The sequence below is a fragment of the Microplitis mediator genome, chromosome 11 (assembly GCF_029852145.1).
Source record: "Microplitis mediator isolate UGA2020A chromosome 11, iyMicMedi2.1, whole genome shotgun sequence".
Taxonomy (NCBI): Eukaryota; Metazoa; Arthropoda; class Insecta; order Hymenoptera; family Braconidae; genus Microplitis; species Microplitis mediator.
Window position 1 is genome coordinate 9,677,048 of NC_079979.1, and position 25,753 is coordinate 9,702,800.

Consider the following 25,753-nt stretch of genomic DNA (forward strand, 5'->3'; position numbering starts at 1 on the left):
TCGACCAGCAGCTAATGTCTTCTATTAGGGTATACTTTAGTAGAATCTATGCAATTTTTACTTCATTGCTTCTATTAAATAAAGTTATAGCCATCTGAAACCAATCAAATTTTAAAAAATTGCAGTTTTCAGATGGCAAGAACTTTTTTCTCGGAACTTCGATTTCCTTCAAACTTTCAGGAAAGTTGCTTTATTATGTTCCTAAAAAGCCCTGAAAATCAGGGCTAGGGAATCGAGCTTGTATTCAAGTTATGAATTTTTTAATGTTGCTAAAATTGCGTTGTTGAATATAATATTTGCTGATACTTTCTTACATATCTATCCAATTATTCATATCTTATAGACAAGTGAATTATTAATATTCTCTGTACATAGATATAGCTGCTGTCAGTAACCATTTGAGTAACGTCTCAAGTAAACATTTTACCCTCATAAGCGCTATCGTTCTTATATTGTTTGAATTTGTTTCAAAAGTCGCGCTCGGGCTACTCTGTTACTCAATTTATCCGCTTCGTGGCGTGACTGACCAATATAACACTTATCCATTGTTTCAAGTTTTGATAGTTTAAACACTCCAAATTAAACACATAAAAATTTCTAAATACTGTAGACCTTCATACCTAGAGAACTTCAACGTAGATTGTAATGCGTCCATGAGCGTATGATAACATTGGTACCTCAGTCACGCCACGAAGCGGATAAATTGAGTAACAGAGTAGCCCGAGCGCGACTTTTGAAACAAATTCAAACAATATAAGAACGATAGCGCTTATGAGGGTAAAATGTTTACTTGAGACGTTACTCAAATGGTTACTGACAGCAGCTATATCTATGTACAGAGAATATTAATAATTCACTTGTCTATAAGATATGAATAATTGGATAGATATGTAAGAAAGTATCAGCAAATATTATATTCAACAACGCAATTTTAGCAACATTAAAAAATTCATAACTTGAATACAAGCTCGATTCCCTAGCCCTGATTTTCAGGGCTTTTTAGGAACATAATAAAGCAACTTTCCTGAAAGTTTGAAGGAAATCGAAGTTCCGAGAAAAAAGTTCTTGCCATCTGAAAACTGCAATTTTTTAAAATTTGATTGGTTTCAGATGGCTATAACTTTATTTAATAGAAGCAATGAAGTAAAAATTGCATAGATTCTACTAAAGTATACCCTAATAGAAGACATTAGCTGCTGGTCGATCCTCAACTTCGAACACTGTACGTATACTAGTGTTTTACAAATAGGTAAAATTTAACCAAAACAGTTCGTTAGTTAGAGGCTGTCAGCTAAGCCCTATTTGAGTTTAGACCAAATACTTATTTTTTTCTTAAAAGTAGAGAGTCTACTGAGAAAAATGCCGTTGGGCAGGAGTCTTTAAGTTATATAGAAGCTGAGATACAAATATTCGAAAATCAGTGAAAAATCGACTTTTTTAAAAATTCAAAAAATTCTCCAGCGGCCAGATTTGAATATATCGGGTCCAAATTTATGATCGTCTTTTTTTAAGGTGTACTTTTGAGGAAATAATCGGCATCAAAATCGTTGACCTGAGTGCGCACACTTTCGTCGAGAATTAATGGATCTGCCCATATATATATATATATATATATATATATATATATATATATATATATATATATATATATATATATATATTAGGGTGGCCCAAAAAAACCGACTATTTTTTTTTTGAGTTTCTAATAAAAATTTGTTGGTTTAAGATGTTTTAAGACGCCTCTCCAAACATCAGCTCGATAAAACAATTTCAAGAGGTCGCTCACGAATTTTGAAAATATCAAAATTGATCGAAATTAGGATTTTTTTGTTCTAAATTTCTTCTTTCTCGTGGCAGCTATAGTTTATATTTATGAAATCATGACTACCCTGCAAATTTCAGCTCAAAATTAAAATATTTAAACGTCGCTCAAGAATTCTGAATGTTTCCGAGTACTGTCTCTTGGACGTTTTCGAGCGACCCTTGAATATTAATAATAAACCTTCTCAATTTTTTCACCATCAATTTGTATCATAATGAATAAACATACAACCCGAGGAATAGAAATAATAAATTATTTACATACTTTTTTATTTTTTAATTCAATTTTTAGGTTTTTTTGCTTATTCAAAACTTACCAAATTTTATTGTTTAAAACTGTCCTGTATATTTTCGGTTTTGCAAAAGTTATATTTAAGTGAAATGACAGTAATTGAGTTATAAAAAAATACAACAACTAATTCAAAGTATTAGTTACATATTATCAGTTAATATTCAAAATTCTTGAGCGTCGTTTAAATATTTGAATATTGAGCTGAAATTTTCAGGGTAGTCATGATTTCATAAATATAAACTATAGCTGCCACGAGAAAGAAGAAATTTAGAACAAGAAATCCGAATTTCGATCATTTTTGATATTTTCAAAATTCGTGAGCGATCTCTTAAAAATTTTTTATCGAGCTGATTTTTGGAGAGGCGTCTTAAAACATCTTAAACCAACAAATTGTTATTAGAGACTCGGAAAAAAAATAGACGGTTTTTTTGGGCCACCCTAATATATATATATATAGATATATATATAGATATTTCTAAACAAATTTCATATTTATCAGAAACATCAATTCTTTGTACAAATATTATACACAATATAAATACAAAATAGAACTAACTAATCATTCAGCACTTTGATTTCACTTGCGGTCGAAAGGTTTTCATCCGGATTGTCATCTAGGTTGTGTAACCAATTGAATATCATCATATTTCTCTCATATTTTGTCAATTGCTTACCACTTTCACGTTCAACGTCACTCACTGTAAGTGGATGATCACTAGTCTTACCACTGAGTATTGTTGACCTATCTATGTTCGAACCAGTAGCAGGTACTACGAGAGTTACACCTGATGTGGTTTGTGCAGCCGATGCGACGGCTTCTAGTCTGTCTAAATTGAATTCACTCTGTGAAAGTCGTTCAAGAGCACGATAAGTTGTTAATAGCCTATAATCAAAAAGTGCCATTTCATGTTAAAAAAATAACGTCATCCAAAATCGATAATTACAAAAAATAAAAACAGTTACCTCCGTCGGATATAATTTTGACGAACTTTTTTATTAACAGACCTCACAAGATCAGCAGCTGTGAAGGGTATAGGTTGCGGATGTAGTGATGCTGAGATTTGTTGAGAAGTGCCTCCATGTGGACTCGGTAATTGTGATGTACCGGCAATATCACCAACGGCTACCCAAGTGCTACAAGATCTTGATGCATGATCAAGGTGAGCCTGCTCTATCAAAAATCTATCGCAATGCGCGGAGTTTAAAGCGAGAGCTGAAACCGCAAGCCGTAATACCTGTGGACAAGATACTTCTGGACTGGGTAACTGTGATACGTCACTGGTACTAAAACTCTTTGAAAGGCCAAGAGCTGATGAAAGTGCAGCACAACTACGTATTAATTCAGTTTCTTCTTCAAACCATAAAATTTCAGGAATGTCTGCTGGCCTTAAAAATAAAAAAGTCATTCTGTTAAAGAGCACTTAACGATTTAGAGCTCAAAGTTTGAATTTAATCTTGAATCAAGGATAAAATTTCTCATAGCAGGTTTTATAACTAATTCATTATCTAATTATTTACTTGTAACTTGCCATTAATTAAATTTACTAACGATTTTGATAGTTTAACAAGCTTAATAACTTTAGTTTTAATAACATTTGACAAGTAGCATTGTACTCTCACTTTTCAAAGTCAATAACCTCACCTGTTCTTTTCACTATCACGAGCATCGGGATTTGGTGATGATCTACGGTCAGACAGATGTATATCACTGAATGATTTCAAAGCAGTTATTCGATTACTACTTTTAATATTACTCGTTATTGACGAAACGCTAAATAGTGATAAGTCGGTTGTGACACTTTCGTGACTTGGTGAACGTAGTATACGATACGCTGATGGTTGAATAGTTAGAGTCGTTACTGGTTGCGAAGGTACCGGTGAAACCGATTGATGTTCTATTTCTGACATTATTTCTACTTGAATATCTTAGAACAATTGATGACAACTATCCACTTTCTATTCATACTTGTGGCTTCAGGTTATTTTTAATTTCTTAATATTTACGTTAGTTTTTTTTCAGTCTGTTCGTTACTTTTCTTCATTTTTATATTTTATCGTTTGAATGGACCGAGTAATAATGTGTACAGTTGCTATAACTTCATGAATATCAAAAGTATTTTTTCCATTGTATGGTAATGTTGATACTGCTGACAGATGAATATGTTGATAACATAATGAAATGCATTAGATAATTGTTTCAATTTTATGTGATAAAATTATCTTTTTATCTTCAGTCATATAATCAAATCCGAGTATATCTATTATCTAGTTTGTCTCCAATTTCGAAAACAAGAAACCATTTTTCTCTGAAATAAGAAAAAAATTACTATAAAATATATAAGTCAATATAGTTCCCATTTACTATAATTTCAACGGAGGATATGATTTAAATATTAATTCATCATTAATGTTCTTAATAGTTCCAACAATATTTACTTGAGCAAAAGTTTTTAATTGGAAAATAATTGGAATATGCAAAAAAAAATCTGGGAAACGGTAAACCTCGTGGGCTAACAATTAAAACTTCCCGCAGTTTTCAAGCTCTATCAGCTTCATGAGCTCGAAAACGTCATGGATACATTTTCAAGCTCTTTGAAGTCGAGAATTCTTCTCAGTATGTTTGTTTTCTCAAGCGTTATAAGCTTTTAAAAAGATATGCCTAGACTTGAACTCCAGAAATTCCAAAAATTAGCTTATAAACAGACAACTTGAAATTTCACAACAACTTAATATTTAATAATAAAATCTGATAAAATTCCGGAAACATTCAGTTCATTATACTGTAACAATCCCCACTCTACTGTACCTAAATCTAAAAAATTTTTCCGGAATCTTATTAAATTATAATCAACCTGCGTAATTGTTAGCAAACCCAACAATTTATAATAATATATCATCATTTATATATAAAATACGTGTATGTGTAAGGGCATATTCACGCGAATATTGTTTTACATACAAATGTTCATTTAGCTCATTTTGGGTTTGCTATAAATTCCCATCACAGGAGTATGTGAATACGAATGGTCAAGTTAGAAGAGTGAGAGAGAAAGTGGAATAAGGGTAACCAAATAATAAAGTTGTGCGTTTCTCTTTCACTCTATGCACAGCTGCACCGCCACGGCCGGTCCCTCACAATGATCTCATCGACTCGACGTTTTCCAGATGTCCGACGCGAGTCCCTCAGATCATCGTAAATATCATCGTGGATGTCACATAAATTCATCATAATATTTCGTTGATCTAGTTCGACTTAAATTTTTACGACTATGACCAACAAGTCCCACGGTTTCCCGCGGAATCTCTCTGTTCCCATTTTCTATCACCGAAAATTTTTGCCCTCAATTTTTGTTTTTTAAAAATTATATGTTTTTTAGAGTACGCAATATATTGATTTTAAATGACATCATATAATCGACATGGAGACACTGTCCCACGGTATCCTGCGAAACCTCTCTGATCTCTTCTTACTGTAGGGAATATTTCCCTTTTGATTTTTGTGTTTTTCAAAATTATATTTTTGAGAGCATTTTAAATGTTGGTAATAAATATCATCATATATTTGACACAGAGACATTGTTTTAAGGTGTCCCATGGTCCACCGCAGAGTTATTTCCTATCTACATCCAGTTGGTATCAAATTCCGTGACCCCTTGAACCTCGTATTTCACTCTCAGCTGTCCAGAAATCAAGACGCCTCTATTTTATTTTTTCCCTTTTTCTTTAACCCATTTTTGTCGCAGAGATATGACAACACTCAGCCACACTTTTCGATTAAACCCTTGCTATATAAACCCATGAGAAATAATCAAAATCGTTCATTACTTCTACTACCGAAACCCTTGTCAATCCTACCTAAGTTCTGGCGACGCTCCATGCCTAGGCAATCAGGGTCCTAGGCTGAATACTTAGATTGAAATCTTTTAATTTCGCACTCAAACTAACTAAACTTCTTCACGTGACGTTCACCGCCTAGGCAACCAGAGTCCTTGTTTGGGAATAGTTGATTCTTTTAATAACTCCTAAAATTATCATCAACTCCCAATCGCTCATATGTTCTCACACTAACCACGTGACGTTCAGTCGAACTCCTTGGCTGAGTTACAGATCGAAGTAATTCGGTATTTCGATATTAAATAATAAATTAAAATAAACCTTTTGCCCTTCGCTTTCACTCACTACGGTCGTGACAATACTATGAAGTATCTGGGAAGGTAGATTGGCAATTTTGAAACTTTTCAGCTTTGATATCTCTCAAACGAATTAACAAATTTTTATGGTTCCTGTAGCAATCGACGAGTTTTATTGAATTCTTAAGCTGACTAGATTCCGGATTAATAAGTTTAGTCTTATTGAAGATATCAAGAAAAAATCTTAATAATGGTTAACCTCGCGAGCCAGCCCCAAAACTTTTTGCCGTTTTCAAGGAGCTCAGAAACATTGTTGTCGATACATGTTCGAGCTATGTGAGCTCGACAATACCTTTAAATAATCGGTATTTATGAGCTATTCATCTCATAAACGTGACGTTTCAAATTAATCTCCGCACTGAGAGAAAAGTGCTTAGTAACCTGAACTATTCAGCGACAGATATAAAAATGCAGTCTCCCTAACCAATTTTTATTGTTACTGGAACTATATACTAGTGTGGATCAGCACGAAAAAATAGTTACATTAACTAAACTTAAGAAACTATTTTTTCCTCATTATGGTCACTACAAAACTTCAATCTTTTTAAATCAAGGCTTAGTAGTGAACACAATATTACCTTTATCATTGGGTCAATTAACATAATATAGATACAGTAACTATGTTAGCTTAGTGACTGTATGATAGTGGGTAGAAATAATTTTAATAGTTGACTCAACTAAGAATTTAGTTGTCGTCACATAGAACTGCATTTATTTAGTTTCTTTTACTACTGACAAAAGTATCAAGCGTACTATTTCATCTTAGTTGTCTAAACAATCAATTTTCAGTTAATTTAATAATTATAGAATATTTCTGCTGACTAATAATCAACTGTAAAAAAAAATTCAAGGGGAATATAGTTATGGATACTCTTAATATTTAGTTTCCCTGGCTATAAATTCCGATCCTAATGCCAAAAGTGCGTACTGCAAAATATACGCCTTATTGGGTCTGCTGAGCCAAAGAAGCGTATCAAGCATTTTTTTTTGCTTATCAATTCCGAATTGTTAAAAATGTGAAGATGGATTAAAAAAGTGAAAAACATTTTTTTTTATACCAAACGGGCGTGTAAAAATTTTTTGTTGTCAATCAATTCGGAATTATTTATTAAAATGAAAAGCAATCAAGATAATATATATCTTTTCTCCCAATAAATTTTCCTTTTAGCTTAAACAACTTTTTATTTATTTTTTTTTTTTTTGGTTGAAGCATACAAAAATTCTCGCGTTAAAAAAATAGTAGTTATTCTGAGAAAATTTATTTTTTTCAAACTAAAAAATGCAATTGTTACTAAAAACTAACATATCTTGCTACAAAAAATATCTCCTATATTGAGAAATTAAAACTCTTTAAATAAGTAAAAATTTTTCGATTTAAGCGTAGGAATATGTTGACTTGAAAAATAATATTTCGATTTGAGATAAAAATTCAAGATAAATTTTTACTTGTTACAGAAGTTTTTATTTCTTAAAATTAGATATTTTTTTGAAGCAAGATGTATTAGTTTTTTGTAGCAATCTGCACTTTTTTGTTTAAAAAAAATAAAATTTATCTTAATGAGTACTATTATTTAGCGGAAGAACTTTTCATGCTCCAACCAAAAGAGAATAGTTGCTTAAACTAAGGGATGAATTTCTTGGGAGAAAAGATATATATAGAGGAGAGGGAAGTCACCAGAGCAAGGCAACAGCATTGGGAGTAGTTCGGTGCTCGCCACTAGATCGCGCCCACATTTTGTAGTGTCCCTGGTAAGAAACTTATTTCAGAAGTATTATATTCCAAGCTTGAGAACAATTCTGGCATTAGTATTTCTCTGTTATTTGACAGAGTGACTAGTATCCTTTTTGATTATATTATAGTATGTACTAAATTACATTATGACATTAATGTTTAACATTAATGTTTCCTAAAATAATTTTTGTAATAATAGAAAAACATCAAGTACATTTAATGTAATAGAAAAAAAATTTTCTGTATTTATCACATAAATGTTGGCTATTAAAGAAAAAAGAATTCAGTAGCAATAAAACAAAATTTGCCCTACAGATCGCTAAATAATTTTGTTTTTTGCAATACTAAATTATGGCAATGGTAACTATGAATGTTTAGTTACAATAAGTCAAATTAGTACATTCGCAGAAAGTTCGATTTTCTAGTGTGTACGGTAGCACGTAATATTACCACAACGACAAAATATCTGGTTGGAATTTTTTTTTTTTGGTTATTTTTTTTAATTATTTTTTTTGGTTATTTTGTCGTTAGTTATTGTTTTTTAGGTTATTTTGTTATAAGTTATTATTTCTCAGGTTATTATGTCGTTGGTTATTCCAATCAGATATTTTGTCGTTGTGATAATATTACATGGAACCGTGTGTACATCTAGACACAAATACTTATTGCTACTATTATAAATGATCTGAAGAACTAAGTGTACATTATTAACATCACAATAATCTTAATGTTTATTAGACTAAGAATAAATTTCTTACTACAATATAAATTATAGTTATGTTAACTTTAAACTGATAGTAATAAAAACTTTCCCTAAACTAGTTATGTTCATTATTGCCATCTTAGTATATGTAACTAAAAATAGTAAGAACGACTATGTAGTCATAGAGCACTTTACTGTGGCGTATTAGTTACTGAAACTGACTTCAATAGCTGAGTCGTCTGTGAACTACGATTCCTTAGTTCAGAAAACCGTTTTTTTCTCTCAGTGCGGGAATCCGAGAAAATGAAAAATAATCAGCGGTGATCGATTTTTAACATTTTGCACACAATTATACTTGATAAATTCAATGATTGAAGTGAACAGACAGAAAAAAATGTCAGAAACATTGATTTTAAGAAATTTTCGATTACGATATTGTTTAAATTAACAAACTGATTGCAATAATTGACGTAGTAATAATGAATCACTACACTGTGGAAATTTTCCGTAAAAATTTACGATAGGCAAATATTAAGGCCGGAATTTAATGATAATGTCCAGACTTTTACCAGAAATATATCAAAATGTTACATTCAAACTATGAATATTTACTATTGGCCACAGTAAATTTACATAGGCCACAATTTCATAAACAACTTACAAAAATTTTATTGTTAAAAAAAATGAAAATTATTGATGTACAAAGTGATTTTTAATAAATTTCCATAGTAAAATTTTGTATTCGTTAAAATTCAATGCTACCATAGTAAAATGAAATGCATAGAACCACACGTGCACATGGGACTAGAACTTTCGGGCGAGTCCGAGTCTTTTCGTATGGAAAACAAGTTACCACCACTTTTCACAGGTGAAGACCATATAAAAAGACCATGGACTTCAGCTCATCAGTTATTTTGGTATTCAAACTATGAACCATACTGAACTCCGGACACTTGACGGTGTTCGTGGCTAGAGGATTGATGTCCCGATCGAGCATTCGGTTAACGGTAGCCGGGCGTACGAACTGGACCTTGATCGACGTAAGCGTTCGAATAATCAGTGTATCATTTTCTACTAATCTCAGGAGGATAATTGACGTGTTATTAAATTCACCATTTGGTCGACGGTAGCTAGACATATGAACCGGACCTTGATCGTCGTAAGTCGTGATTTAATATCAATCGAAAGTACCGGTAGTGCTGATTATCTTCATCTTATTTGGATCATTTTATTTCATTTTAATATTGAATTGTGCCACGATAAGCGTGAAAAATTAAAGAATATTGTTATGTTTTGGGAATTACCCCAAATAAATTAAAAATAAAAATAATTTTTAATTCTTTAATTTAGTCCAGGCTTGGCCTCGTTGGAGTATCAATAGACCTTCGGTGGGCCTTGGTCGTCGATTATTTGATAAATTATTATTTCATGTGATTTTCGCAATTTAATTAACATTCGATGCCGATTTCAACTCTATATTATTTATGACAGCAGGTGAATGGATAGATCATCGTGTAGGTGAAAATATTGCGGTGCTAAGTGGCACTCCAAAATAAGGTTGAATTAATTTAGGATTAATTGTAGTTTATCAATTACTTATGAAGCAGAGGATCGAGCTCCATGAGCTCTCTCCCAAGACTGACTATTTAGTTATTATAAAAATATAATGAAGTCAACAGAGTTGACAAAATGTTGACGCTGCATCTCAGGTTCTCTGTGAGAGAATCGTCGTGGACCGGGTCTCAGGCATCGTCATCTGTTTTGACTACCCGCGGGCCACAGCGACTATCTTATCGTAACCGATTTCCGATACATTGCAAAAAATTAATTTATTAAAAATTATCAATTTAATTTAATCAATAAAATATTACGGGAATGTAACAATATTTTACCGCTATAAATGCAAAAATTTTAAAGGATTATATTACCGCGAAAAATGCAAAGATTTTACAAACAAATTTATATTTTACTTTAGCACGAAAAACGTGAAGAATTAAAGAATATTTACCGCGAGAAAAGTGTTCGCGAGCTGTTTAAAAAAATTGTTAATTAACTTTTCGTGCAGTGTCGTTTATAATTTTCTTTTCGTTGCCGGAAATACCATCGAGGATTAAGCCGATTCGCCGGCTGCACATTCCTGAGCCGTGCATCATCGATAATCTTCGGTAGCACAATACCGAATTAAAGACATTTTCAGTAGGTGATGTCAGACTCGAAAACCGACGGCGACGAGAAAATAAAATCCGAGTCAACTGACGAAGACACATTTAAATCTAATTTATCGGGATCATCGTCGTTTACGTCAGTTAAATTAAATATGGCCGTGAACATCAAAGCACCCCAGTTCAGCACTGAGAATCCGAAACTGTGGTTTGCGCAGGTTGAGGCGCAGTTTGCAACATTTCAGGTAGCAACAGAGCGCGCCAAATTTGACCTGGTGATACCGCTGCTTGAAACTCGCATTGCTGCTGAAGTACAAGACACCATCGTCAATCCTCCAGCAAACACGCCCTACAGCAATTTAAAAGCCGATCTGATAAAATGCGTCACGAAATCCGAAGAAGCACGGATTACTCAGCTCCTCGACAGAGAGAGACTTGGCGATCGGACACCTTCGCAACATTTACGTCATCTGCGTACACTGGTACCCGGCATCGATGACGCCATCATCAAAGCATGTTGGTTTTCGCATATGCCAAATGAGATTCAAGTTTGTCTTGAAGCTATCAGCGATTCAACGCTTGACAAGCTTGCCGAGTCAGCTGACCGTATGGTCGAGCGGATATCGCTCAAACCTCAAGTTGCCGCTGCTACAGCAAATCCACCATCAACCGCCGAGCACGGCGACATTGCTGCACTGCGCAGAGAAATTGCGAAACTCACGAATCAAGAAAAAAAACTTGACAGTTAAACGTGGTAGATCCAGAAGTCGATCACGATCACGATCACGTGTGTCGAAGAAATTTGATCTTTGCTGGTACCATTACAAGCACGGTAAAAATGCCCGATCGTGCATTCCCGGCTGCAAATGGCAGGGAAGCTCAAACGAGAATCAGTAGAGGCGGCTAATGATTCTCAATCGATTTCTCGCCGCCTGTTTATCCGAGACCGAACTACAGGAACGGAATATCTTGTCGATTCCGGCTCCGATTTATCTATCTTTCCACGTGGCTGGCTGAAATCAACTAGTACACCCATAGGTTATCAATTGTATGCCGCAAACGGCTCGATAATTCAAACCTGTGGTTTAAAATCGATTACATTGAACCTTGGACTTCGCCGTGACTTCTCATGGAATTTTATCATTGCTGACGTCACTAAACCGATTATAGGTGCAGACTTCCTGAGTCATTATGACTTACTAGTCGACCTAAAGCGAAAATGCCTTCGTAATGGTATCACTGGTTTATTGACACCCGGAAATTCTCACACGACATCGGCAGAAACTAATATTAAAGCAGTCAATGGTAATTTTGCGTATATGGAATTATTAAGAGAATTTACCGATATTACAAGACCTGATGCTACTCAGCGTCAAACTAGAAAACATTCAACGGTGCATCATATCCGAACGTCACCTGGACCGCCAGTTTCGTGCAAAGCAAGACGCCTGGCTCCAGATAAGTTGAAAATCGCACAATCAGAGTTCCGAAAAATGATCGAGGAAGGTATTTGCAGACCATCCAACAGCGCCTGGGCTTCACCACTTCATTTAGCGCAGAAGAAGTCCGGAGAATGGAGGCCGTGCGGTGATTACCGATCGCTTAACGATCGAACACTCATCGATAAATATTCGTTACGATATCTCGACGACTTTGCCGCATTTTTACATGGTAAAAACATTTTTTCAGTAGTCGATTTTGCAAAGGCTTTTTGGTAAATAGCTGTTGCACCGGAGGACGTGCCGAAAAAGGCGATAATTACACCGTTCGGATTATTCGAGTTCCGGTTTATGACGTTTGGGCTTAAAAACGCGGCTCAAACGTTTCAACGATTTATTGACGAAGTCACTCGCGACCTTGAATTCGTCTTTCCATACATTGACGATATTTTAATCGCATCTACCGACGAAAAACAACACATGGAGCATCTGAAAATTTTATTCGAGCGTCTCCGTGAATATGGACTAGTAATTAATGTACCAAAATGTCAATTTGGTCTACCGGAAGTAAAATTTCTCGGCCATCTCATCACTAAAGATGGAATCAAGCCGTTACCGGAAAAAGTAGAGGCTATTGTGAATTTCGAGCCTCCTATCACCGTAAAAAGTCTTCGTCGATTCCTCGGCACAGTGAATTTCTACAGAAAGTTCATCAAGAACGCTGCAGAAATTCTAGCACCGTTAAATAAAATTTTGGAAGGACCCAAAGTCAAAGGCTCTCATCCAGTCAACTGGACATCTGAACTTCAAGAGTCTTTTAAGTCAGCTAAACGCGCTCTCGCGGATGCTACTCTGTCGGTACACCCTAAAATCGATGCTGACTGAGCAATTTTCACCGACGCATCCGAAATCGGTATTGGAGCCGTTTTACAACAAAAAGTGAATAACAACTGGCAACCACTGGCATTTTTCAGTTGAAAAGTGTCTCCGTCGATTCAAAAATTGTCGACATACGACCGCGAGTTGAACGCCATCTACGAGGCTGTAAAATACTTTCGGCATATTTTCGAAGGCCGGCATGTTACAATCTACACCGATCACATGCCGCTTCAGCACGCTTACAAACAGCGCACCGAAAGAGCATCGCCTTGGCAATTTCGCCGACTCGATTTTATCGGTCAATTTACCATCGATATTCGACATGTGTCGGGTGCCGACAATATTGTCGCTGACACATTGTCACGCGTCGAAGCAGTATCTACTGCTATAACATCGCAAGAACTTGCCGACGCTCAACAAACCGACAATGAACTTCAGCAGTTGTTACGTCAAACAACTGCTTTAAATTTAAAGACGATACAACTCGATAACGGACCTGCACTGTATTGTGAACTGCGTCAGGTACAGTGCGTCCATATGTTCCAGAGCCGCTGAGAAAGAAGGTGTTTAATTCAGTGCACTCGCTAGCTCATTCCGGAATCAAAGGATCATTAAAAATGATCTCCAAACGATACGTCTGGCCATCGATTAACAAAGATTGCCGTGAATGGGCGAAATCTTGCATCGAATGTCAGAAGAATAAAATTCAGAGACACGTGTCATCACTGATCGACAGTTTTGAACCTCCAACTGAACGATTCGAGCACATACACATCGACTTAGTGTCATTAAAAACATCAAGAGGCTTTAACCAGTGCTTAACGATCATCGACCGATTCACGAGGTTTCCTGAGGCTGCTCCGTTATCCAATGGAACCGCAGAGACGATATCACATGCACTATCGCTGCACTGGATTTCACGCCACGGAGTACCGAAACGCATAACTTCGGACCAAGGTCCGCAATTCGAATCGTCGTTATTCCAATCGTTGATGAAGATGTACGGAATAAAACACTTACATACCACGCCGTATCACCCGCAAGCCAACGGTCTCGTCGAACGTTTACATCGTCAGCTGAAATCAGCACTTTTGTGTCACCAAGAGTCATGGTATGACGCATTACCAGCCGTTTTGCTCGGCTTACGCGCTGCCTGGAAAGACGACATACAGACGACACCGGCTGAATTAGTGTACGGTGAGCCAATACGTTTAGCTGGTGAGTTACTCACTCCCAGTAACAAAACTTCACCTCATGATATCATTAACACATTAAAACGTCATTTTAATTCATTGGCACCGGCCGAAATGTCGCGTCACGGCAAGCATTCTGTTTTCTGTTTCAGGAACCTTAGTACTCGCAGCCACGTACTGGTACGGAATGACCAGGTTGGACCATCTTTCTCGCCACCGTACGAGGGTCCATATCGTGTAATAACCCGACACGATAAATACTTCATCGTTGATTTTCGTGGACGACAAATCGCCATTTCTGTCGACAGATTAAAGCCGCCCTACGAGTCGAAATTCAGTCGATACGACGACGATAATAACAAACTCCCAGCCGAATAATACAGCAACCGAGACCGTAAAACGCCGAGTCCGGTTTAATATTTAAAAATTTACGCGATTTAATAATTTTTTTTTACATAAAAGTTTTTTTTTACAAAGTAATAATTCACTACTTTATAATATTCATCCATTTAAATATTTATTTATTCATATCAATTGTAAATATTCCATTACTTTAATTATCGTGTATTAAATAAAAAAAAAAAAAAAAAAAAAAAACAAAGGGAGTTCTGTAGCGTTGCTACTAGGTGACGCGATCGATAAAATTCGACAGTTTCCGTCGAACATCGATTTATTCATTTATCCATCTCTACCACATTGGTGGGGACAATTAGTAATAGACCGTGGGATTGTACACACGCATCCAGGTTTCTTACTTTACTGTATACTTACAATCACTGTGTTATTTACGTTAATTTAAATAAAACATTTGTTTAAATTAATTAGTTGGTTTTGATAATTTGTATTATCACCTCAACCACTAAATATATATATATTGTGACGTTACATTGCCGAGGAGATGGGATTTAAGGTTGGAATACGTGGGAGTCTGTGTGTTAGAGAGAGATAATGTGAGTATGTGTGTCGAGTTGAGGGTAGTGAATAGTGAGCTGAGTATATGGAGTATAAATGTGTATGATCAGTTATGTGTGTGATAGAGTACGTGTATGATATGGGGTATGTTTCTTGAGTGTCTGTGTGGTAGAGCGTGGATTTAACGGGGGAGGTCCAGCTGTGTCGCGGATAGTGGCCAAGGTAACGTGCCCCCCGACCAGTGATGACGACTAGGCCTAGGCTTAGCCCTCGGGGTTGACGTGGTGATTGCGGAGGTGCGACTGAGATGTCGCCGCCCCTTCGTGGTGGTACCCGAAGTTAGCTGGGGTACGTGTACGGTTATTGGGGGGATGGCAGGCCTCGTTTGCGATGCTCGAGAAAGCCAACAATTCGCTAACTTCGGATATCACGGGGAGTGACATTACGGGAAGGCCCGTGAGTCCACGGCTTGTATGTTTGTGAAGGTAAGAATGGATGGAGAAGCGAGAATGTAGGATTGAAAGAGATGGAGTAGAGTAAGCGAGTTAGAGTGGGAGATTCTCGTGAAACAGTTGTGCGAGTACCGTTGAGGAGAAAAGTTGAGACCTGGCGTCGCTCGTGTACGACTCGACCCAGTAGTCGAGTTGGGAGTTTTAGAGTAAGCAGTAGTGAGTCGGAGAGTCGCCATGGTGGACCTCGACCGCCACCGTGGACTGCTGTCGTTTGGAGCTTGTGACTCTGTGTATGGTGCTCTTGGAGCCGTCTGTCGCATTAATTAATTATCGTGAATTATTGCATTATTTATTTATATTTTATTTTAGTTTATCTTTTTTTTAGTAGTGTATTAAGTTTGTGATTCGTCGTCGTCGAGAGGTTCCCGATGTCTTGCCCAGGTATTTATTTGCGTGATGGACCGAGAGTATTGGACCGCGGGTCTTTTGGGCCCTCCGCGTCGCTCTTGCGTCATCTTTATGGTATTTTATTTAATTTTGTTTCGCTATTTTATGTCTTTTATAGTAGTTAATTACTCGGCTTCTTTCGCATGAAAAGAACCGCGACCCTCTCTCCACAACCTAGCATACTGAGCGCACCAGGACATGCCGCTACCACCGGTCATGTCTCTCATCTCCAAAGGGTATAGTTTTTTAAGGTTTTAATTTACGTGTACGTTTAGACCGGTTGCCGATACCGGGGAAATAAAAGTCGGCTAGCGCCCGTCAGGATCTGGAGGAGATGAGAGGGGTGATTGGTGGGCGAAGTGTAACGTAGCCCGATTTTGAGTAATTTGAGTTTTGAGTTTTGGAGTAAATTTATCGAGTAAAAAGTTTTGAGTAATTATTGGGTTTAATTGAGTTTTAAGAAATATTACGTTACAATATATATATATATATATATATATATATATATATATATATATATATATATATATATATATATATATATATATATATATATATATATGTATATATATATATATATATTAGGGTGGCCCAAAAAAACCGACTATTTTTTTTTTCGAGTCTCTAATGAAAATTTGTTGGTTTAAGATGTTTTAAGACGCTTCTCCAAAAATCAGCTCGATAAAAAATTTTTAAGAGGTCGCTCACGAATTTTGAAAATATCAAAAATGATCGAAATCCGGATTTCTTGTTCTAAATTCCTTCTTTCTCGTGGCAGCTATAGTTTATATTTATGAAATCATGACTACCCTGAAAATTTCAGCTCAAAATTAAAATATTTAAGCATCGCTCAAGAATTTTGAATGTGTCCGAGTACTGTCTCTTGGACGTTTTCGAGCGACCTTTGAATATTAATAATAAACCTTCTCAATTTTTTTACCATCATTTTGTATCATAATGAATAGAAATACAACCCGAGAAATAGAAATAATAAGTTATTTACATACTTTTTTATTTTTTAATTCAATTTTTAGGTTTTTTTGCTTTTTCAAAACTTACCCAATTTTATTGTTTAAGACCGTCCTGTATACTTTCGGTTATGCAAAAGTTATATTTAAGTGAAATGACGGTAATTGAGTTATAAAAAAATACAAAAACTAATTCAAAGTAATAGTTACATATTATCAGTTAATATTCAAAATTATTGAGCGCCGTTTAAATATTTAAATATTGGGCTGAAAATTTCAGCATAGCCATAATTTTACAGATATAAAATATTGCTGCCACGAGGAAGAAAAATTTCTGAAACAAAAAATCCGAATTCCAATCATTTTTGATATTTTCAAAATTCGTGAGCGACCTCTTGAAAATTTTTTTCGAGCTGATTTTTGGAGTGGCCTCTTAAAACATCTTAAACTAACAAATTTTCATAAGAGACTCGAAAAAAAAATCGTCAGTTTTTTTGGGCCACCCTTATATATATATATATATATATATATATATATATATATATATATATATATATATATATATATATATATATATATATATATATATATGTATATATATATATTAGGGTGAGCCAAAAAACCAACCTATCGAATTTATGTCTTAAAAGGACCTATATATCGAGAAAAAAATCATCCCATTGGGCAAAATTTTTAGCTCAATTTTAAAAGGTGTCGGTAGCCATTTGGAATTTTCCATTTAAATAACATGCAAAAAAATTATTTTTGATGCAAAATATTATAACTTTTGAACCGTGTGAGATAAAAATTCGGCTCTAGAATATTCTTGTATGGCATTAAATCTCTTTAAAAAAAGTCCTGGGAGTCAAATTTGTGAACTTGATATTTCGTATACTAACGGCTATCAAAGTCTAGAGTAAACAGAATCATACAAATTTAAGGCTTTATTATGAATTTTCAATACTACGAAAAAATTTGTTCTACATGTAGTGCAATAAAATCACCAACAATATCCACGTTGTAACAAATGATATTTTGTTATCGATCACAATAAAAGAAAAGTATTTGGTAAATCCAAATAAAGCCTTAAATTTGTATGATTTTGTTTACTCTAGACTTTGATAGCCTATTAGTATACGAAATATCGAGTTTACAAATTCGACTCCCAGGACTTTCTTTTAAGAAATTGAATGCCCTACAAGAATATTCTAGAGCCGAATTTTTATCTCACACGGTTCAAAAGTTATAATATTTTCAATCAAAAAAAATTTTTTTGCATGTCATTTAAATGGGAAATTTCAAATGGCTACCGACACCTATTAAAATTGAGCTGAAAATTTTGCCCAGTGGGAGAATTTTTTTCTCAATATATAAGTCCCTTTTAAGACGTGAATTCAATAGGTTGGTTTTTTTGGCTCACCCTCATATATATATATATATATATATATATATATATATATATATATATATATATATATATATATATATATATATATTGTGACGTTACATTGCCGAGGAGATGGGGTTTGAGGTTGGAGTACGTGGGAGTCTGTGTGCTAGAGAGAGATAACGTGAGTATGTGTGTTGAGTTGAGTGTAGTAGAGAATGAGTTGAGAATATGGAGTATAAGTGTGTATGATCAGTTAAGTTTGTGATAGAGTACGTGTATGATATGGGGTATGTTACTGGAGTGTCTGTGTGATGGAGCGTGGATTTAACGGGGAAGGTCTAGCTGTGTCGCGGATAGTGGCCAAGATAACGTGCCTCCCGACCAGTGATGACGACTAGGCCCAGGCTTAGCCCTCGGGGCTGACGTGGTGATCACGGAGGTGCGACTAAGATGTCGCCGCCCCTTCGTGGTGGTACCCGAAGTTAGCTGGGGTACGTGTTCGGTTGTTTGGGGGACGGCAGGCCTTGTTTGCAATGCTCGAGGAAGCCAACAATTCGCTAACTTCGGATATCGCGGGGGGTGACATCACGGGAAGGCCCATGATTCCACGGCTTGTATGCTTGTGAAGAAAAGAATGGATGGAGAAGTGAGAATGTGGGATTAAAAGAGATGGAGTGGAGTAAGCGAGTTAGAGTGGGAGATTATCGTGTAACAGTTGTGTGACTACCGTTGTGCAAGTAAGTTGACTTGAGACTTGGCGTCGCTCGTGTACGAGCCGACCCAGTAGTCGTGTTTGGAGTTTTAGAGTAAGCGGTGGTGAGTCGGAGAGTCGCCATGGTGGACCTCGACCGCAACCGTGGACTGCTGTCGTTTTGGAGCTTGTGGCTCTGTGTATGGTGCTCTTGAAGCCGTTCTGTCGTAGTAATTAATTGTCGTAAATTACCGCAATATTTTATATTTAGTTTCATATTTTACCTAGTAGTTTAATAAGTTTGTGATTCGTCGTCATCGAGAGGTTCCCGATGGTGTATCCAGGTATTTATTCGCGTGATGTACCGAGAGTACTAGACCGCGGGTCTTTTGGACCCTCCGCGTCACTCTCGCGTTATCTTTATTGTATTTTCTTTAGTTTTGGTTTGCTATTTTATGTCTTTTCTATTATTTAAATAATCGGCTTCTTTCGCATTGAAAGAATCGCGACCCTCTCTCCACCACCTAGCATACTGAGCGCACCAGGACACGCCACTACCACCGGTCATGTCTCTCATCTCCAAAGGGTTAAGTCTTAGGTTTTAATTTACGTGTACGTTTAGACCGGTTGCCGATACCGGGGAAATAAAAGTCGGCTGGCGCCCGTCAGGATCTGGAAGAGATGAGTGGGGTGATTGGTGGGCGAAGTGTAACGTAGCCCGATTTTGAGTAATTTGAGTTTTGAGTTTTGGAGTAAATTTGTTGAGTAAAAAGTTTTGAGTAAATATTGGGTTTAATTCAGTTTTAAGAAATATTACTTTACAATATATATATATATACATATATAAATTTTTTAACGGATGGTATTTTTGAAGCCTGCTCAACTAGTTATGATAGGTCGTGACAAAATTCCTTGAAAAATCGACCATGAGGACAAATACAATAGTTGGATTTTAGAAAAATCTACCTAAAATATAATATAAAACATTTGTACTCTTAAACACTTTGTACAACAATAAATATTATAAATATCATAAAAAATTAGAGTTATTATCTCAGTTTTGTATGTATTCATCAATGTCCTCTAATCTACATTCAGGTACCTTTCTGGTAGTAGATAAAAACAAAAAATAAAAATATATATTACTAATAGTAATCGAAAACTGAAAATTACAAATACTGACAATAACAGTCTTTGAACTATCGTTAAAATAAATTTCATAGTTAAATCAAAGAAAGCATTTCTTCACTAGTTTAACATGTTTGTCAAAATCAGGAATTTGAATTTATGTGAGAGAAAATCTCGCAAAAAATAAAAATAAAAATCAAAATTAACCAAAAAACTGGTGTATATAAAAAGTATTATTGTTCATATCACACTTTCTGGCTGAGCAATTTCTTTCTTCTCCCTGGTTTACATAAGTTCTTGTCGATGTCACATCAGGTAGTTACGGGGGCAATGTAAGGTACGCTCCCCACGCTGCTTTAGTCAGTTCGACGCGTTGTCTGCATGTCTGACAAGCGTCGTTAACAAATGGATGCTAAGTGGAGCAATGCTGACAATATCTTTTCATGGATTTGTAGCCATCAGTGCACCAAATCCGGTAAGGGCATGTGTTGCTGGTATGCCCCAATCGTCTACAGTTTGTACAGTAACACTCACCGCGCAGTTCATTTGGGCATTTATCGAATGAATGTCCTTTCTCTTTGCATTTTAGACACCCTGGTTCTGGCATGGGTGCCAATCTAGTCTCGATCGTCTGTGTTGCAACCGTTCTTGTTGTCTTCAGCGCGAGCTCTTGAGTTATTTTTTCTACTGCGGCCTGCCACTCTGGTTTTGTGATTATGCATCTCATTGATGTCAATTTGTTGACCTACACCGATCTGGCACTGCACTGGTATGGATGGTATTGTCGATTTCGGTTGTGTAACTGGTACCTGCACTGGCGTTTCCGGTACTATCAATACTGAATTCTTCTCTTGGTACACAAGTACGTTACTTTGTCTGCGATAGAATTCAGACAACAAAGTGATGTCGGTTGAAACTGGGATATCAAATCCCAAATATCCAGCTGGGGTTGCGAATGCTGGATTCAGCCAATATGAATTACGATCCCCAATTTTACCGTGGAATCGTTGAGTCTTCAGTAGTTGTTGATTAATCATGTCTTCCGGCTTTACTTTGGCGATGGACCATAGTAAGCTGCCCAGGGAAATCATACTGAAAAACAGAACTCATTAAGCTGTGCAACGTACTAGTATTAACTATTTCTGGTTACACTTATTACAATATATATTTTAATTTTAACCTAACCGACTCATTGTTCGACCTGGTTTTTATGTCTATTTGACCTACGTGGAATTTCAAGATCATTAATACTGTAAGTACCGATTAATACATTTTCTTTATCACATATATCAACTAAACTGTTAGAGTAAAAACTGTGTACCAAATACAGACCTTTTCTAGGTGGCGCAAGCTTACCTGTGAATCCATTAACCTTTTTACTTAACTGTTTGTTCCTGATAAATACCTTAGCACCAATGACAATGTCAATATTTGGTTCTGGTGCTTGCTCATCTTGTCGATTCTGAGCTTTTATCATAAACGACTCGATATAGTGTCGCAATGCATCGATAAGTGATAGCACAGTACTCCGGTTGTCCCGGTTATTTAGTTCAGTGAGAACTTTTCCGCCCCGATGGAGATTTAAGTACCTCGGGTCCCGACTAAAATTAAGATACGCTGGGCTGACGGTCAGCGAGCTGTGAACAGATGTATAATAAGCATATACAAGTTTAGGTAGATTTTGGTTCCATTTGGAATGTTTATTTGAAAGGAAAAGTCTAATTAATGATTTTAAATTTCGGTTTATTCTTTCTACAGGGTTAGCCTGCGGATGATATGTCGGTGTCAGTTCGTGTATAATCTGGTTGGTCTACAAATACTCGGTAACTGTTTAATTCACAAATTCTGTACCGTTGTCAGTGACGACAACTCTTGGGTAATCCCATCGATTGAATACAGCTCGTAAAAAGAATACAATTTTGTTACCTGTAGGTTCTGATATCAGTTGAACCTCCAAATATCGTGAATACATGCCACACACAACAATCAGGTGTGTTTTCTGGTGTTGAGATTTCGGTAGTGGTCCTACTGTATCTACTGACACACTTTCCCATAATTCAGTGAAGGGTCGATGTCCTGGTATCATCTGAGGTGGATTAGTATCTGGTTTCTGTATCTTGCAGATTTCACAATTGTTCACGTAATTTATCACATCGTGGTACATATTTGACCAATAATACTGACTTGTTACGTGGTGGTATGTCTTGGTTATGCCACCATGTCCAGACACAAGCTTGTCATGCGCTTTGCATATAATTGACATGCGCGTTTCTGGTCTTGCGACGAATTTCCAATGTTCTGGCGCATCTTCAAACAACTGGGTCGGATGCCGTGGTCAATAGTAATATAGGTCATTATCAAGGTATTTCCATTGAGGAAAGCGAGTTGGTGTAGCCTTGACCTCGTCGACTTTTCTGGTGTACCACTGGTGTTGGATGTCTGTGACTCGACTGAGCTTCGTTGCTTCGGGTTTAACACCCTCATACGCTCGTGAGAGTGCATCAGCCGCTTCGTTGTTTATGCCTGGTCAATGAACTATAGTTATAGTCCAAAGTGAATACTCTGCTACCCATCGGGCTAGTCGTCTTCTTGGATTTTTGACATTCTGTAGCCACTTTAAACTTGCATGATCAGTGACAACTGTCACTGGATATTCTTCATAATAAGCCCTCAGCTTTTGGTATGACCAACTAACTGTCAGGCATTCTTTTTCCGTTGTGGTGTAGTTCCGTTCATGCTTGTTCAATGATCTACTGATAGCAGTGATGTAGTATTCCCGGTCTTGGCCCTTCTTTGTTAATACGGCACCAATCCCGGTATCACAGGCATCTGTATATAATATAAATGGTAAGTTATAGTCTGGTACTGTCAGATCTAGTGCATTTAATAATAAATCTTTCATTTGTCTGAATGCTTCTTGTTGTTCAGACCCCCAAATCCAACTGGATTGTTCACTGGTAATAGACGTGAGTGAGTTTTGGATTTTTGCGACCATCTTCATGTGTCTTCGGTACCAATTTACCAAGCCCAAGAATCTTCTTAGTTGTTTCTTGTTTACAGGTTCTGGGTAGTCTCTGATTCCGCTCAGTTTATTTGGATCTGGATATAATTCATTTTCCTTGACAATGAATCCTAGGTACTTCATCTCTGCAACACAAAAGCAGCATTTTTCTCGCTTGATAAACAATCCTACCTCTCTGAAGACTTGGAATAATATCCCCAGGGTTTGCAGATGGGTTTCGAACGTTGATGTTGCGATGACCCAGTCATCCATATATGGATGGATATAATTAATCCAATGTCCTGGTAATTTTAGCTGGCGTATTACCTTTTTGATCGTTTGTATTATCAAATTCATATTTCTCTGGAACGTTCCTGGTGCTGTTGATAGACCAAAAGGCGTTCGTACAAACGTTCGTACAAACGCAGTAAATTTGCGATGCTCTGATTTTATCTGAATTTGATAATATGCATTTGTACAGTCTATGACACTTCGATATGCACCTTCTCGAATGACTTCTAGTGAGGTGTCAATTCTTCTCATTGGGTAGTTGACCATCTTCATGATTTTATTTAATGGTCTGTAGTTAATGCACATTCTCCACGTCTTGATGTCATCAGCATCTTGCCCTGGTCAAAATTTTTTCTTGACCATCACTGGCTGAAAACTCCATTCACTGGTGCTAGGCTGGATGATGTTCTGTTCCATCAATTGTTCAATAATTTTATAAAGAGCTTTTGTGACTTTAGGTAATCTTCTATAGGGTTTAACGCGAATTGGTAAATAGTCATTCAATTTAATTTCATATTCGACTCCTTTTAATGTACCCTTTTAATGTACAGATCTGCTTAATCCATTAATTTAAATTCAGCGTCCAAAAATCTGGTTAGTTGTTCTGATTCGTCTGGTTTTAAATAAATGGTACAGATATGATTACCTGGTGTTATTACGCGGCAAACCTTCTGTTGATTATCGTGCTTCCACGACCATATCATTTTATCTGCACATAGCCGTATCCCATGGTCCATCATGAATCTCATTCCGAAAATGATGTCATCTGGCATTCTGTCAAATACTTCAAACCATGTATTTATTTCGATGCCGTCTATCTCAAAGGTGACGAATATTTTCTTTAGACTCTGGATAGCTGAATTATTTGCAAATATGAAGGAATTTTTAGTCGAATAGATTTTTGTTTTAATAATATTGCCCTGTATTTTATCTGCAACCTGTAGTGTCATAAAGTTTCTACTAACACCTGAGTCAAACAATGCCGTGCAATTTGTTTTATTTATTTTTACGCAACAAATAAAATGTTTCCATACATTTATTTGTATCTTGTTGACTAGTGTCGCCCCTTTAGGTACAACAATACTGATACGTTCGTCGATTTCTTGGCGGTTCACAGGTACTTTTTGTTTTCTTATTGGTGTTGGTACAATGTAATAACCGCCGCAGCAATTCACTAGACAGTTTCCCATGCTGGCACTATTTAACTGGTTACAAATATTATAATTACCGCCGTCACTTACGTCCGACTCGCTTGATAGCTGATAGCCGTCTGTATCCTCCTCTCCACTCGAGTAGAGACTGCATGTACAGGCTCCCCTCCAAATCCGTACGTCGGGGTTTACAAGTGGGACGAGTGCAACCCCCTGAACCTGTTGCACTCGCACTGCTAGTTTTTTATGCAGTTGCAAGTTTTCACTGCCTCTCCTATTTTCGAACAGATGACACAGATATTCACTCTCTCATTTCTGCAGTCTCTGCACCGATGGCCTCCTTTCTCTCCGCAGTTCAGGCAGATTCCTCCTACCGTTCTCATTGGTGATCTTGATGTATTCGATCCAGACCTTCTGCTACGATCCCTCGATTGAGATCTGTCTCTATATTTGATTTTAATTTTATTGTCAATGACAACGTTAATATTTTGCTCGTCGCTTTTGTCGACTCGTTTCTTGTGTTCAGTAGACTCTTTTCTTTCTGGTCTTTTTAGATGTCATTTTTTCCTGAGACGGCGTAGTATTCTTCTCTCATCGTCAGATTGTGAGTCTGTGTCAGTTTGTGACACTGAATCTCTGGTGTTCTGTAATCGTCTTGCTGTCGACTTGGTAATATCCCTGGCCCTTTTTTCATCTGCTAGCCTTCTTTCTGTTACTGCTATTGCTTCTGCTAGCTGTGTATAAGACATCATTCGCGGCATTGTGTTTAATTCATTTTGCATTTTGGCCGTTAATTTTGGTATTAGTATGTCTAGTTCTCCATCAAAGCCTAATGGTTTGTCCAATTCTTTAAATCTTGTTCTCATATTTCTGATGAATTCCTGGGTGTCTTCGTTTCTTTTCTGATATGT

General features: G+C 36.4%; 2 protein-coding genes across 5 annotated transcripts in view; one reads left to right on the forward strand and one right to left on the reverse strand.

Moving 5' to 3' along the window:
- Positions 1–1,735: 1,735 nt before the first annotated feature.
- The window catches only part of LOC130677078 (uncharacterized), a 123,148-nt gene continuing 99,130 nt past the window's right edge, over positions 1,736–25,753 (reverse strand). For all 4 annotated transcript variants that reach the window (XM_057483664.1, XM_057483666.1, XM_057483665.1 and 1 more), the window contains 3 exons: positions 3,756–4,419; positions 3,077–3,499; positions 1,736–2,996 (listed from right to left, as the gene is read on the reverse strand). In XM_057483664.1, coding sequence (XP_057339647.1) covers positions 2,669–2,996; positions 3,077–3,499; positions 3,756–4,021 — 1,017 coding nt within the window. In that variant the 5' untranslated portion in view covers positions 4,022–4,419 and the 3' untranslated portion in view covers positions 1,736–2,668. The remainder of the gene's footprint in view (positions 2,997–3,076; positions 3,500–3,755; positions 4,420–25,753) is intronic.
- LOC130676958 (uncharacterized) lies at positions 10,942–11,649 on the forward strand. The gene has a single exon (XM_057483470.1). The coding sequence runs from the start codon at positions 10,942–10,944 to the stop codon at positions 11,647–11,649; it is 708 nt and encodes a 235-aa protein (XP_057339453.1).

Bases quoted from the DNA above. Each gene is read 5' to 3' on its own strand.
- LOC130676958 (XM_057483470.1), top strand. From the start codon at position 10,942: ATGTCAGACTCGAAAACCGACGGCGACGAGAAAATAAAATCCGAGTCA.